This window comes from Mirounga leonina, unplaced genomic scaffold (assembly GCF_011800145.1).
Source record: "Mirounga leonina isolate KUSES-001 unplaced genomic scaffold, KU_Mleo_1.0 Mir_173, whole genome shotgun sequence".
NCBI lineage: Eukaryota > Metazoa > Chordata > Mammalia > Carnivora > Phocidae > Mirounga > Mirounga leonina.
In genome coordinates this window covers 41,940,409-41,954,363 of record NW_023270447.1, presented here as the reverse complement: position 1 = coordinate 41,954,363, position 13,955 = coordinate 41,940,409, and the positions used below count along the sequence as shown (strand labels likewise).

The following is a 13,955-nucleotide window of genomic DNA, read 5'->3' as shown; positions in this document are numbered from 1 at the left end:
TCTTAGTCCTTTTTAAAACACATCAAGAATATTTTGAAAATTTGGAAGTCCAGTAGACAACCAAGGATTAGTGGCAAAAGCATGACCTTTGATGGGAGGCAACCTGGAGTCTGAATATTTTCTCTAGCTGTGTCATTTTGGATTCCCTGAGCATCCTCCTGTCATCCATAAAATGGGGATAATACCTACCTCACAAGGTTATCATGCATTTGAGTCGATGAAAAGTTCTTAGACCTCTTCTTATGAAGAAGAAAAAGATGTTAGATTCAGTAGGACAGTTTGTAGAAATACCACTCTTAACCAGTTGAGGAAATCCCACCAAGAGCCTGACAATTATTAACAAGAGAGCATTTTCCTAAGCAGAGGAGCATGTTTAATGAAGAAAAAAAACAGTATTGAGACCACAATGTTATTACTTCTTTTATTTCAGTCTAACTTTTTAGAATGATATAGGAGTTTGTGGTTATTGTCAGTTTGTCCTTATATTGTCTCTTGAAAACTAAAAAGGCATTTTGCAAATTGATTTTCCAAGAATGCTATTAAATGTCAGTGTCATTATAAATATAATTTGGGTGCTTTGTATTTCAGGCCTTTGGGGTTTCAGTATTTAAGCTACAAATGGCAGTGAAATGTTGGGTGGAAAGGCAAGTCACACGTGTTGTTTTAATCCCTTCATTATACAAATAGGTGTTTTCCCCTGGTAACCAAGAAAGCCCATATTTTGGCTGGGACCCATAATGATGCCTTAAAATTTACAGGAGACGGATTTTTTTCTTGCTTAACTTTATGCTTTTCACTGGTGCTCATTATATATCAAATGATTGACATTCAGGAGAATTCTTCTAACACAAGTTCATTGGGAGCAAGAATTGGGAAGCAGTACTGTGTCAGAATTTCAATATCATGACCTGTGTCTCCATGGAAAGCAGGGGCCTGCCGCCACCAAATAGTGATTGCTTTGCAGGGCATGGTATCTGTGTGGCTCTGTCACATCTAAACAAGTAAATACTCATTTGGAACAGAACTTTTCGGTGTTCTCCTTAACAGACCATCTGTCAGGCATACACCTACTCTTGTCTGCATAGTGAGACTTGACATCTCTCCCATGTAGTCTCATCAGTTGCAAAAAAGTAAACAAAGGTGGTTTCTTTGAGGAGAGGGCAGTCACCTCGGTCTTTGATGACAATGACAATGGGCCAGCACTGGGCTTCAGATCTTGGGGGTGGGGGTGGCAGGGAGAGAACGACTGCCTGTGTGGGTCTTACTTGGTATTTGTTCCATCAGGCTCTGACACCTGCCACTCGTTACCAAGTGCTATTATCTTTTCCTTCTATATAGTACACCTTGTGTGGGGGGCAGGGGGAAGACGTGGCCACAGGGAGGTGCAGATTTTAATGCTCTTTTACATTTGTGTACATGTTTTTGTTAAAATTTGGATGGGTGGGAGAAGCTTCACTTAGCTGATTTATAAATATTTATGGTGTCAGCCCAAATGAAGCACGATGCAAATATGGGATTTCAAGTTAGAGAAACCTTCAGTTCACTTCCCTTATTTGGCTACTTTTTATAGTGTGCTTAACCTATACAAGTTTAGCTGTTCGACTTTAACAAGAGTGAAAAATGGCCACTTCAATCCTGGATTCTGTCCACCAGTCACTCAGTGAGAGTGTATTCCAAGAATAGGTATCTGCTCTTGCCTTGATCAATATGTAGTCCCATGGACTCGATCATTTGAACATCTGCCTTATCACTGAGCATGCTTTTATTATTTAGGGCTGTGTATTTTTCACTCAGCATAGTTTAGAATACAAGTCAACTGCACTTCTGGTTGTCAACCAAAGCAACTGTAGCTTTAATGGATGTTTTGATAGATGGGCTGTGCAAAAGGTACTTTTTTCAAGCGATCACCAGTGATTTTGGTCTCATGCACCAACCTGAGAACATAACCTCCTCCTGAGATGTGATCCTACTCTGAAAAAGTATATTTGCCATTTACTGCTTCTATGACTGTAAACAAGCTCCTTTTTGCCTTAGTTCCCTTACCTATGAAGGAGGGATATTAAGGCCTATCTCAAATGATTAGGGATTACGTTAAATAATATACATGAAGCTCTTAGAATGGTGCCTGGCACTTGGTAAGTGCTTGATAAATGTGAAATACCTGTATTATGACTATGTTCCATGAGTTCTCAGAGCCTCATTTATGTAACAGGTGACCATGCCTGTGTTGAACTGATATAATGAGAATTACAGATGATGTATGTGGAGTGTTTAGCACTGGACTTGACAATGTCCAGTCCCAAATAAGTGACAATTACTTCTAATATCATGCTATTTCTGCCTTAAGCCTCTGGCATTTTAATAGGTCAGAAAAGAGAACTTAAGCTAGTGTTCAGCTAGTCACGAAGCACTGTCATTCAGCCTTGGTTTCCAGAAGTGAGAGCTGATAGCTTGGGGAGGGGCTTTTCTGACTCAGCATTCACTTATCCTAGTAACTGCCCTGGGATTCTTCCATGAGCATTATTAATAGCCTGAGAGTCTAAGTGTGCATTGTTTGGAGAATGTTAATGCTAGCAGAAGACGATGAAGTACAATCAGCGATTAAGGGACTGGTCAGATGAGTCTTTGGCAGTGAAAATCTCACAGAAGTGCTGCAAACAGCATGGTCCTTTGTACCCTGAAATGTAGGCGTGGTTTGATTCTTCTATGGTATTCTTTATGAGTTGCTATGGTAACTGTACATTTTCGAAATGCAGGTAAAAATATGAATGCTAGGCTTACATGGGCAATGTGCATGCTTTTCCTTCAGCATGTTGATCACATTGGAGCAGATAGCAGTTACACAGGGGAAGTTTAGAAACAAAATTAACTTGTCCCAGAAAAACCCGAGTAGCATTTTTCACCGAGTCCACTCTCGTATTGTAGGAAGAGCCAGAACTGGTCTATCATAAGTAAAAGGTGGTCAGGCTTGTTTAAGTCTTTTAGCCATTCTAAGCCTGATTTTCCATTTATAAAATGGGAACTCTAATTCCTTCCTGACGTGGTCACGGGAAATTGAATAGGTCATGTAAAATGGCTTGGACTCTCTTGAATGTCCTGCATCTCTAAGGAGGCGCAGTATAACATACTGGTTAGGAATATGTTCTGAAGTTGAAGACCCTGAACTTACATTCTTGCTTCCACTTCCAAATTCTTAATGTTTCCAAGCTTCAGTTTTCTGGAAATGATAATGCCTCATAAAGTCTTGTGAGAAATAATTGAAATGGGATGTATTCAAATGCCCACCAGAGCACCTGTAAATCGTGGACACTCAGTAAATATTATCATAATGGTGCCTGCTGTTTAGACGCCTCGCTCTTTCCTGGACAAGTAAGAGAGGTTTAGACTTCTTTGGACTGATACTTCAGGAAAACATTATTTGCTGCAAAAAACAAATGCCATGTAAGGTAACCGAGTCTTGGATTTCTTCCATGGTAGAATTTAAGTGGCTTCAGTAACAATAGAAAGCTTTTTTTTTTTTTTAATGTTCAGTTAGCCAGCATAGAGTACATCATTAGTCTTCGATGTAGTGTTCAACGATTCAGTAGTTGCGTATAACACCCAGTGCTCATCACAACACGTGCCCTCCTTAATACCCAGCACCCGATTACCCCACCCCCCTCCCTTCTGCAACCCTCAGTTTATTTCCTGGAGTTCAGAGTCTCATGGTTTTTCTCCCTCTCTGATTTCTTCCCATTCAGTTTTCCCTCCCTTCCTCTGTGGTCCTCCACGCTATTCCTTATGTTCCACATATGAGTGAAACCATATGATAGTTGTCTTTCTCTGCTTGGAATATTACTCAGCCATCAGAAAGGATGAGTACCTACCATTTGCATCGACATGAAAGGAACTGGAGGGGATTATGCTAAGTGAAAGAAATCAAGTGAAAGAATAGAAAGATCTTATTGAGGCAATAGCCTCTCAGAGATAACCCCACAACATGGTCCTCCTTCATCTCATGCCAAACACAATTTTGACAGCAAAGCTTTGACAGAAATTTCATTGTGGGTCAAGGTCCTTTCTGATGGTTTTCAAGGGTTTTTTTTTTTGGCGGGGGGATGGGGGGCGCAGGTAGAGGGTTGGGAATGATATGTTAGTATTGATGTTGACAGTAACCAGAAGGGGACAGTTGTCTACATAACAAAGCTAATTTCACTCCCAAGTTTTGATTTTCCAAAAGATGATTTTACTTTGGGAAGTTTCTTCTGAGCTCTCCAGTTGCTATTTTTAAGATTTTTGTCTATAACAGCCCCATTTTTCTGTTGGTACTTTATAAGAAATCAGGCAGGTGGGTGATAGTAATGATGGGGCCCTGTAATGTCTCACGTTGCGTAAACCCTGCAAATTCCCAGCCACAAAGGTACAGGAGCTCATTGGCCAAATAACCCAAACCATTCCAAATGCCCGTGATCATAGATTAGAAAGAACCAAGGTTCCACGTGAGAAGTCCATGCTGCTTATATATCGAGCATTTCTCTAGATGAACAATAAGTTGACTCTCTGTCCAGATCTGAGCTTTAAGCCCTGGTTGGTTTTCTTTAGAGTAACTTCTTTTTGTTGGGTATTTTGGATAGGTTAGGCAGCTATAAACACGCTGGTTCATTTAAGTCCAATGACAGCCTTGTGAGGTAGATACTACTCTCCCCATTTTCACATAAGAAAACTGGGTCTTGGAAAGGTTAAGTAGCCTCCCAGGAGCCACACCAGTGGAAACCTAGAGGGGCCAGGATTTGACCCCAGATCTGCTTGATCCCAGAGCTAAAGGCTTAGCAAGCACCATGTGGTACTACCCAACTTTATCCTCTTTGGTGCTCATCTTTCTGAGGGTAGAATTTTAGATTGGAGAAGGAACTAGCCTGTGAACCGGGTGAGTTTCTTTCTAGAATCTGAGCTGTGTTTTGAGTAGAGTCAACCTTAATGTCATAGAAAGAAAATGAGACCTAGTTCTTTACTGAGTTTTGTATGACGTTACACTAGTCAGTTAACCTTTATGAGATCCCAGTTTCCTTATTGAATAAAATGAGGGAAATAAATAAAGGGATCACTCAGGTTCCTTGTCTAGAGGTTCCTTGTTGGGAGGAATCATAGTAGTCATGCATCCAATCTCCCACTGATGCCTCTTCCTGCCACTTCCATATTGTTGCCAAAGAGTAGTCCAGCCACTGAACACGTAAAGTCAGGGCTAGCCATATTCCATAGCTGCCCGTGTTTTGGACTGGTCTTACTAGAAAATTCTACCTTTAGCCTTAAGTTTTCCTCTCAGCAAATCTCCGTATTATGCTAAATCAGTCATTTAGTTGATCATTTTTATAGGGGTGAAAAATGTGGAGAAACAGTAGGCATATATTTCTAATACCATACAATGTCCTTATGAGTGAATGTAACTTTTACCTTTAAATAAGACGTGCCTCTTGTTCTCACTGATCTTTTTCACATGAAGTACACAGCTATCTTCCGGGCATACTGTGGCTGTGATGGGCATCGACTTCACACTTAGATACTTCTACAAGGTTCTGATGGACTTATTACCAGTTTGCAACCAAGATGGTGGCAACAAAATCAGGTAAGCCCTTCAGGGACACCGTTTCCTATCTAGCTGCAAAATACAAAGAAAATGATGTCCGATATCTCTGGTTAAATGGCAACCACGTTGTCAGAGTCAAGACCAGAAATTCAGTCCATGGCCTGGGTGTTCAATTACAAAGGTTTTTGTTCTTTCATTTTTCTAAGCTGCATGCCATTTATGATTGAGACAAACAGACTCGTCTCATAACAAGGAGAATAACTGTGGCATAGAATTCTCTGAAAGCGCTTATTTCTCTCTGAGTCAATAATTAGAGGTTTCCCAGATCTTGGGTGCTAGAAAGCCCAGCTAAGATGTGAACTTAGTTATTAAGCCAAAGTCTTTGTGGGAATTTCAGGCACTTGGACTGTTCCCTTTTACATTTCCCCAGAAAGAGGTTCATATAACTAAAAGTCTTCACTTCCTAATTTCGAAAGAACGTGTCTGATCAAAGCCAGGTTATTCCCTTGATTTAATGCAGGCCACTTTTTAAAATAGTTTTCTTATTTCACTCTCACGGCCCCTGCTTCCTATCACTGCTAAATTTCATTGGCCCTTAATAGGGAAATGCAGGATTCATAGCAAAGTGTTGCAACACATGCAGAATAAAATAGAGCAGTGCATAGTCTTGGTTAGAGCAGTTCTAGCTTTGCTTACTTAGTGTTTCCATCAAATATATTTTTGCATGTCCCGCAAGTTTGTATTTCATATATATTTATCATTTATAGGCTTAAAGTTTGCGCCTATAAATACCCAAGGCCACTTCCTTCAGAGTCTCCCTCCTCTGAAAGAAAGAATAAACTTGCCACTTATATATCCTTGCAAAAGATTTTTGAGTCCATCTTCCTCCAACTAAGTGGACACATTCTGTAGGAACTAGGTAGGTAGCCTCAGAGTGAGGCGTAACTTTGTTACCGTAAATCGTATACTGGGTAATCTATCAGCTCAAGAATAATGTATCTGTTGTGGCACCTGGGTGGCTCGGTCGATGAAGTGTCTGACTCTTGATCTCAGCTCAGGTCTTGATCTCAGGTTTGTGAGTTCAAGCCCCGCCCTCATTAAAAAAAAAAAAAAAAAGAATAACATATCTGCCTGCCTGCCTGCCTGCCAGCCGACCTTCGGTGAATTTGTTCAGTGAGGTTTTACCGAGATAAATGCAATTTGTTTGGGGGATAAAAAGATAAATGCTCTCTGAAAGTGTAGAGAGTTTAGATTACTGAGGGATGTCCCTTGTTTTGGCACAGGTGCTTCATAATGGAGGACAGGGGTTATCTGGTGGCACATCCAACCCTCATTGACCCCAAAGGACACGCACCTGTGGAACAACAACATATTACCCACAAGGTACTTGTTGTGAAGCCGCTAGCTCAGTGCTCCCACAGCCTGTGGCTCATTAATTACATGGCTTGTGTCTTCTGTCTGCTTGACCTTGCTAGGAGCCCTTGGTAGCAAACGATATCCTGAACCACCCAAACTTTGTAAAGAAAAACCTGTGCAACAGCTTCAGTGACAGAACAGTCCAGAGGTTTTATAAATTCAACACCAGCCTTGTGGTAAGTTGGTCCCTTGCATTCTCACATCCCATCCCACCGTGGAATAGGAAATGGACTCATAGTTAATATCTGAGTATGACTCTTGGCTGTTTCATTGCCTGAGAATTATGGAATGATAGAACAGGACCTCAGTCCAGCTCCCCAGCTTGACCAGTATGGGATATAAAGCCCAGAGTGGAGAAGTGAATGTTTTAAGGTCTCACACTTGGTGTTTTGTTTTGGTTTTGTTTGTTTAAAGACTCACCCAGCCGAAACCCTTTGAAATGTCTGCAGCAGTCTGTTCCCACACTCTTATGTAAATATGTGTGGCCCCATGTGTTACCCTCTTCCTGTCTTCTCGAGATCCTGCAGCCTCCTTAAATTCCTAAGGCCAAATTAGGTCATTTCTTGGTCATCCACCCAGTTAGATGGGAACTCTCATGTAGATCATCTAAAAATAACTTCTTTTTTTGTAGCTTAGAGTACTCTAAGTCTTTGATTTGAGATAACTGCAAACTTACCTAGATATGGTTTAAGATCCTTAAGAATATTCTTATTAATTTGCAAATAATCTTAGCTGGGAAAGAACTAAAATGGGTAATGGCAGAACCAACATTCAAAAAGTTATTCACAAGGAAGCTCTTTATTTAGAAAAGGAATTTATATCATTAAATGTGTAATTAAGAATTTTAAAGATGCATTGGGTTGATTGAAAATCCTACTCTCAAAAAAGCAGTTGCAAAAACAATTGGGGAACAGAAGAGTTTAAAAAATGAATAGATGAATAGGTTAGTGCTTTCAGAGCAAAGGGACTCGTCAGGACTCTGTTTGGACTTTGCCCCATTCTGAGGAACACTCTCCTTAAAGGAGACATTGACACACTTGAGTGTGATCAGAAGGAAGCTGCCAGGTACGGTTGTTCTAGGAAAGTCTGATTTCCTCTGTGTATCTTCTACCATTTGTGCACTGACTTCCTGAGCCTTCAGCAAACAAAGCCAGACTACTCCGGGAGAATTGTTCAGAAACGCAAAATTTTATTGGAAGATGAATTAGAATAATTTCTTAACAGCTCAAGTTATTCCAAAATGGAACTGGAGCATTTCTGGCTAGTGGAGCTAACAGGATGATAGACCTATATGATTGCTGATATAGTAGAGGGGGGCATCTTCCAGGCAGTGGAAAATTCATCTAGACCTCTAAGAATCCATTCAGTGCCACGATTCTCAGAGTTCGGCTTATCCTCACCACAGACATATAAGGGATGACTAGCATGGAAATGAGCATGGGATTACATAGTTGGCCTACTGCATTGGACACACGTGCAGAAAAAAAGGACCATACTCAACTTCACAATGCTGCTTTTGAATCTTTGGTTTTCTGTATGGTAGACCAATCTGGCATTTCAAGACTGGCTATCACATTTTCTTGTCATAGAATGAAGAAATGGATGCTTGCTTTAGTTATTTAAATATTCTGTTCTATTAAATATTATTTAATATTTAAATATTCTGGAAGCAGAAAACTGGACTCCTAACGAGTTTTTAAATTTTTTTAAATTTTATTCTAGAAGAACAGGTTTGTTATCGAAGGTGGGGCAAGGAGTGCATATTTTCTGGTGGATTAGGTTTGCCTTTGAATGCATTTTAAACTATTCCTTACCCAAAAGTTGTCTTTCATTGTTTCTTGCACTTATTTTCACGTTATGATATATTGTAATGTGTTTAAAAAGATTATAAGAACAGCTATAAAAATTGTATCTCCTAAAAGAATAAATAATATACACACAACTGTTAAGTGGGAATTGGGAATGATCTCCAATGGTATTAAGAAAAAATTCTCTTTTTCCAACTTTCAACAGTGACTCTGTATTACTAGTCAGAAATAAAGTTTTACTGTAAGCTATTTTCAGCAGGTGGTTGAAGGGTTGTTTTCACCATGGCAGGGCTGAATCTTTGCATTGTTGTCTGTCACTTCTGACACCTCCGTTGTCTCCAGGGAGATCTGACGAACCTCGTGCATGGCAGCCACTGTTCTAAGTACAGACTGGCGAGGATCCCAGGAACCAACGCATTCGTTGGCATCGTCAATGAAACGTGCGACTCTCTCGCCTTCTGTGCTTGTAGCATGGTGGATCGGCTCTGTCTCAACTGTCACCGGTAAAAATGCAATGGGGCTCTCTTTACTCCACTGTTGACTATCTGAACCGATGCCAGGCATTTTATAGCGGTATCTGCAAAATAAACAGAAAGCACAGGGGTGTGTCCCGGAGAAGAAGAAGGTCCTGGTTAGAGAGGTATTTCCAGCTGTTCAGTTTGCTGAAGAGTCACGAATTGAAGCCAATTATATATTTAAACCTTTAGTGCAACTTCCCTTTGACTGTCCCTTTTAACTAGCTCACAGTGTCTTCTGTTTTCCTTCTTCTGATACATGCACAGTATAAAGTTTGTCATTGACCCTCTGCATAGTGATTTTCCTTTTGCCTTTCAGAATGGAACAAAATGAATGCGAATGTCCCTGTGAGTGCCCTCTAGAGGTCAATGAATGCACCGGCAACCTCACCAATGCAGAGAACCGGTAAAATATACATATTACATAAATATGTGTAATATATATGTTGTACACACTGGGAGCCTCCTTTATAGATTTGTTTTGGGTTGTGGTATAAGAAGATGATTCATTCTAATAACTGTTCACTGAGTCAATTTCAAGCCTTAAAATGAAGTCCTCTTTCAGGTTTACATTCAAATGCTGTGAAAATGTTTAAAATTATATGTGGTCCACACAAAAACGATGAGACTATTACAAGCATATCACTAAGTGTCTGCCATGCATCAGATACTTTATGCACATTGTGTCACTTCGTTTTCAAATCAACCCTGTGATAAATCTGTAGGTACCTTTCATGCACACATGCCTACGCCTAACCTAGTGTTCTTTGTATTATTAGTGACAAATCTTAAGACCACAGTTAAATAAGTTGGGGTAAATCCCTTCTCTGGAACTTAAATGAAGGAATCCTGTGTGTGCTGATATACAGGTGTATGTTTAAGCATAGAAAAAATGTCTAAAGGGACCCTCATTAAACTGTTAATAGTGATTACCTTGGAAAAGAATGAATTTAGAGTGGTAAGTCAGGGAGATAACTTTCACTTCTGATTGTATACATTCCTGTTTTGTGGGATATTTATGACTTCCTTTTTATATATGTATATAAATTATTGTACGTAAAGATGAACAAATTGAAGCTCAGAGTGGTTAAATGATTGTCCCAAGGTTACATCTAGTTAAGTGGGCAGGATTCAAACCCAGATCTGTGTGACGCTATCAAGGGCCAGAGGCATGATGAGTTTGGAATGTGAGTGGTGTTGGTCCTAACCTCCAGACTTGCTCCTGCCTAGAAACCCAAGCTGCGAGGTCCACCAGGAGCCAGTGACGTACACAGCTATTGACCCTGGCCTGCAAGATGCCCTTCACCAGTGTGTCAACAGTCGGTGCAGCCAGAGGATGGAAAGTGGGTAAGCCTGGCCCAGTGCTTGCGTTTACTTCTACACAATCACTGCAGGAGTAGAACCGAGTAAAGAATGGTGACTATCAGCCTCATTGAGCTTTTCCAGCTGGTATTTAGAATTCTCTTTCTTGGGTGCCTGGGTGGCTCAGTCGGTTAAGCGACTGCCTTCGGCTCAGGTCATGATCCTGGAGTCCCGGGATCGAGTCCCGCATCGGGCTCCCTGCTCGGCGGGGAGTCTGCTTCTCCCTCTGACCCTCCCCCCTCTCATGCTCTCTCTCATTCTCTCTCTCAAATAAATAAATAAAATCTTTAAAAAAAAAAAAAAGAATTCCCTTTCTTGGTATTTTTTAAAGGTGTACCAGTTTTTCAGACCCAAAAGTGATTCCTATGAGCCTTTTATCCAGCAGACGTAATGTTGTCCAGTTTCCAAGTAGTTGTAGCTACTTGGCATTTGTACTGCATGTTAGTCACCTCATCTGTGGATGGGAAAGTTACTCTTGGAATAAAAGGAATGAGAGGGGACCTGGCCTGAAGAAGCAAGGGCAAAGGGGCAGGAACTCTTGGGTTCCTGAAGCAGAACCCAGCTCTATGTGTGACACACCATAGCTCATCGATTCTGCTTTCTTAGAAAGCAGAGAGGCTTCATGGTAGCTTTGAGAACCAAAAACTACATGTCCCCTACTCCCTCTCCCTCCTCTCTAGGATGTTTGGGACTAGCCATCATGGGGATAGTGGCTGTGGTGGACTACAGGGGTGGGAGTGGGGTGATTTGTTTCTTGTGATTGCAGGTAGCCATTTGATTAAACAGTCAGTGGGTGGAAGGGGCAGCCAGTTCTACTTTTAGTGCATGTTTTAGCAAAGGAATGGTCGGGCATCAGATGAATTTGGGATGTTAGGCAGTAACTCAAAATTAGTTAAATTTGAGAAACACTGCACACATCCTCTTAGAAAGTCATAATACACTTAACATATTAAAAGTTCTAAGAAATTGGCAGTAAGGAAACCTGTTTAATTGATCTAGTATTTCCCCAATTTATTTGACCCTTTTTTCCTTCCTTTTTTTTTTCTTTTAAATGACCCTACACTTGGGGTCAGGCCAAAGTCTAACAAACTTTGGGGCCATTTGGTCTTGTAAGATGATTTGGGATAATCCTGCACTGATCTGTGATGTGTGGATTTTGTGGTATGATCCGCAGAGAGAACAGGTTTATTTCTCTCATTTCCAAGCTGTTGAGAGACATAAAACAGCTATCCCCCGGCAGACTGTTGCTATTCTTCTTTTATAAGGAAAGGAAACTAAAGCTCGAGGACTTACAGCACTAGTAAGTAATGGAGCTCTTGAGAGCTGTCTGATGCCCAAGTCCATATGCTGTCCCCTGCCCAGCCCTGCTTCCTGGAACACTCAGCATCGTCTTTCTGGCAGGGACTGCTTTGGTGTGCTGGATTGTGAATGGTGCATGGTGGATAGCGATGGAAAGACGCATCTGGACAAATCCTACTGTGCACCCCAGAAAGAATGCTTCGGGGGGATCGTGGGAGCCAAAAGTCCTTACGTGGATGACATGGGAGCGATAGGTATGTTTGTTGAGAACCCGGAATGTTTTGATTCTTGAATACGTTTTTTGGTTTTTGGGGGGTTTTTTTTGGCCTCTACACTAGGACAAAACTCTTAAAAATGATCCTCTACCCTATTTTCCTGTTTCCTTTGCCAGTAGTTTTTAGTTACAAAACCAAGGCAGATCATTACCTCCAAAGCTGGCTAGATATTCTGTGCAGAGTAAGCAGCCATGGTTCCTGCCAAATTTTACAAGCCTGGAATTCATTTCCATAAAGCTTGTTCTGAGAAACATCAGGCCTGATTTCTGCGTGGCTGAACTGTGGCGTTTGTTTGAATGTGAGTCCCAGCTGTCAGAAGAACAGGGCCAGCGATGGGTGGAGTGACCAGTGCGTGGCGGTCTCCTGCTAAGGCCCTCCCTCCCTTATGATGTTTGCAAAGCAGGAGTCTTGTGGCTCTAAATCTGTACTTAAGGTGTTGGGGTCAACAGAAGCCAGAGCTACCTAATGTGGTCTGGGTAGCTTAGGGTGAGGGACAGGGACCCAGTAGGGAGGAATATGTCTGAGATCAGGCTGCAAGACCTCAAAAATTCCACCTGCCTACCTCCACTAAGATTTTCTCCGTGTCTTCCTGGAGCTAGCTCAAGGTCCTAAAGCTTACCTGGCAGGTGAGCTACTAAACCTTTTTTTTTTTTTTTTAACATCTCCCCACATTAACCTGTCTGCAAAAGAAAAGCTCCTCCTAGGTGTGGAAGGGTCCTGAGCTCACATATTACCCCTGAACCAGGTGAGGACACAGTCGAAGTGACCTTGTTCTAAGACATCCCTTTATATGTCCACCTGCAGTCTCCTGTGTGGGGATACAAATAGTGTTTTAAAGGGAATCCATAGCTTTGAAATGTGATCTTTTTTAGGGGTCGTGTGACAGATCCATTGGCATAAAGGACACCAGATACAATAAATCTGTGCTAAGAGGCTCGCGTTGCCCTCACCTCTGTACTACATGACTTCTCTTCCAAGAGGAGCCCACATCCTGGGGAGCAAGGCTCTTGGCCCTGGGCAGCCCATGTTTAAGTGCTTCTCGTCTGGTTGGCTTTTTAGTAGTCCTTGCCAGGGGTGCTCTTGCTGGGCCAAGCAACCAACATTTCAGTTGAGAACCAGGGATTAAAGGAAGTCCCTACTCCCATGTTCTGGTGGCTTCTCTTTGACGCATTCGAGACTTAGAGTAGCTGCCCTTGTCTCCACCAAACCCTACCCTGGTCCTCACTTCCTGCCACACTTGGGAAATTGTTACGAGGGACATCTGTTTGTTTATTTGAACAAAGGTGATGAGGTGGTCACGTTGAACATGATTAAAAGTGCCCCCGTGGGTCCCGTGGCCGGAGGCATCATGGGCTGCATCATGGTCCTGGTCCTTGCTGTGTATGCCTACCGCCATCAGATTCATCGCCGGAGTCATCAGCACATGTCTCCTCTGGCTGCCCAAGGTGAGCTCCAAATGAATCCAAAGCTCCCCCAGGAGGCCGCAGCCTCCCTCGTGTCCTTCCGAAGCTGGAAGGACAGCAACCGATCACGCAAGCCGCTAAGCACTTAAAAGAACAGCACTGCGATTTCCGCTTCCGTGGAGTAGGATCTGCAAGTCCCCAAAGCCTCCTTTCCTCCTTTAGCCCATGGCTCATTCTTCAGTGTCTAAACCCTGCGAGTTTCATTTTGATTACCCAGAAAAGCCCTAGATGCTCTCTCCTCTTCTGCTACCTCT

At 41.9% G+C, this 13,955-nt stretch overlaps 1 protein-coding gene across 2 annotated transcripts in view; it reads left to right on the top strand.

Moving 5' to 3' along the window:
* Positions 1–13,955, top strand: part of CACHD1 (cache domain containing 1) — a 199,990-nt gene that overhangs the window by 174,347 nt on the left and 11,688 nt on the right. For both annotated transcript variants that reach the window (XM_035018363.1, XM_035018364.1), the window contains exons 17-24: positions 5,480–5,602; positions 6,847–6,946; positions 7,039–7,155; positions 9,130–9,290; positions 9,622–9,708; positions 10,533–10,649; positions 12,066–12,217; positions 13,522–13,683. In XM_035018363.1, coding sequence (XP_034874254.1) covers positions 5,480–5,602; positions 6,847–6,946; positions 7,039–7,155; positions 9,130–9,290; positions 9,622–9,708; positions 10,533–10,649; positions 12,066–12,217; positions 13,522–13,683 — 1,019 coding nt within the window. The remainder of the gene's footprint in view (positions 1–5,479; positions 5,603–6,846; positions 6,947–7,038; positions 7,156–9,129; positions 9,291–9,621; positions 9,709–10,532; positions 10,650–12,065; positions 12,218–13,521; positions 13,684–13,955) is intronic.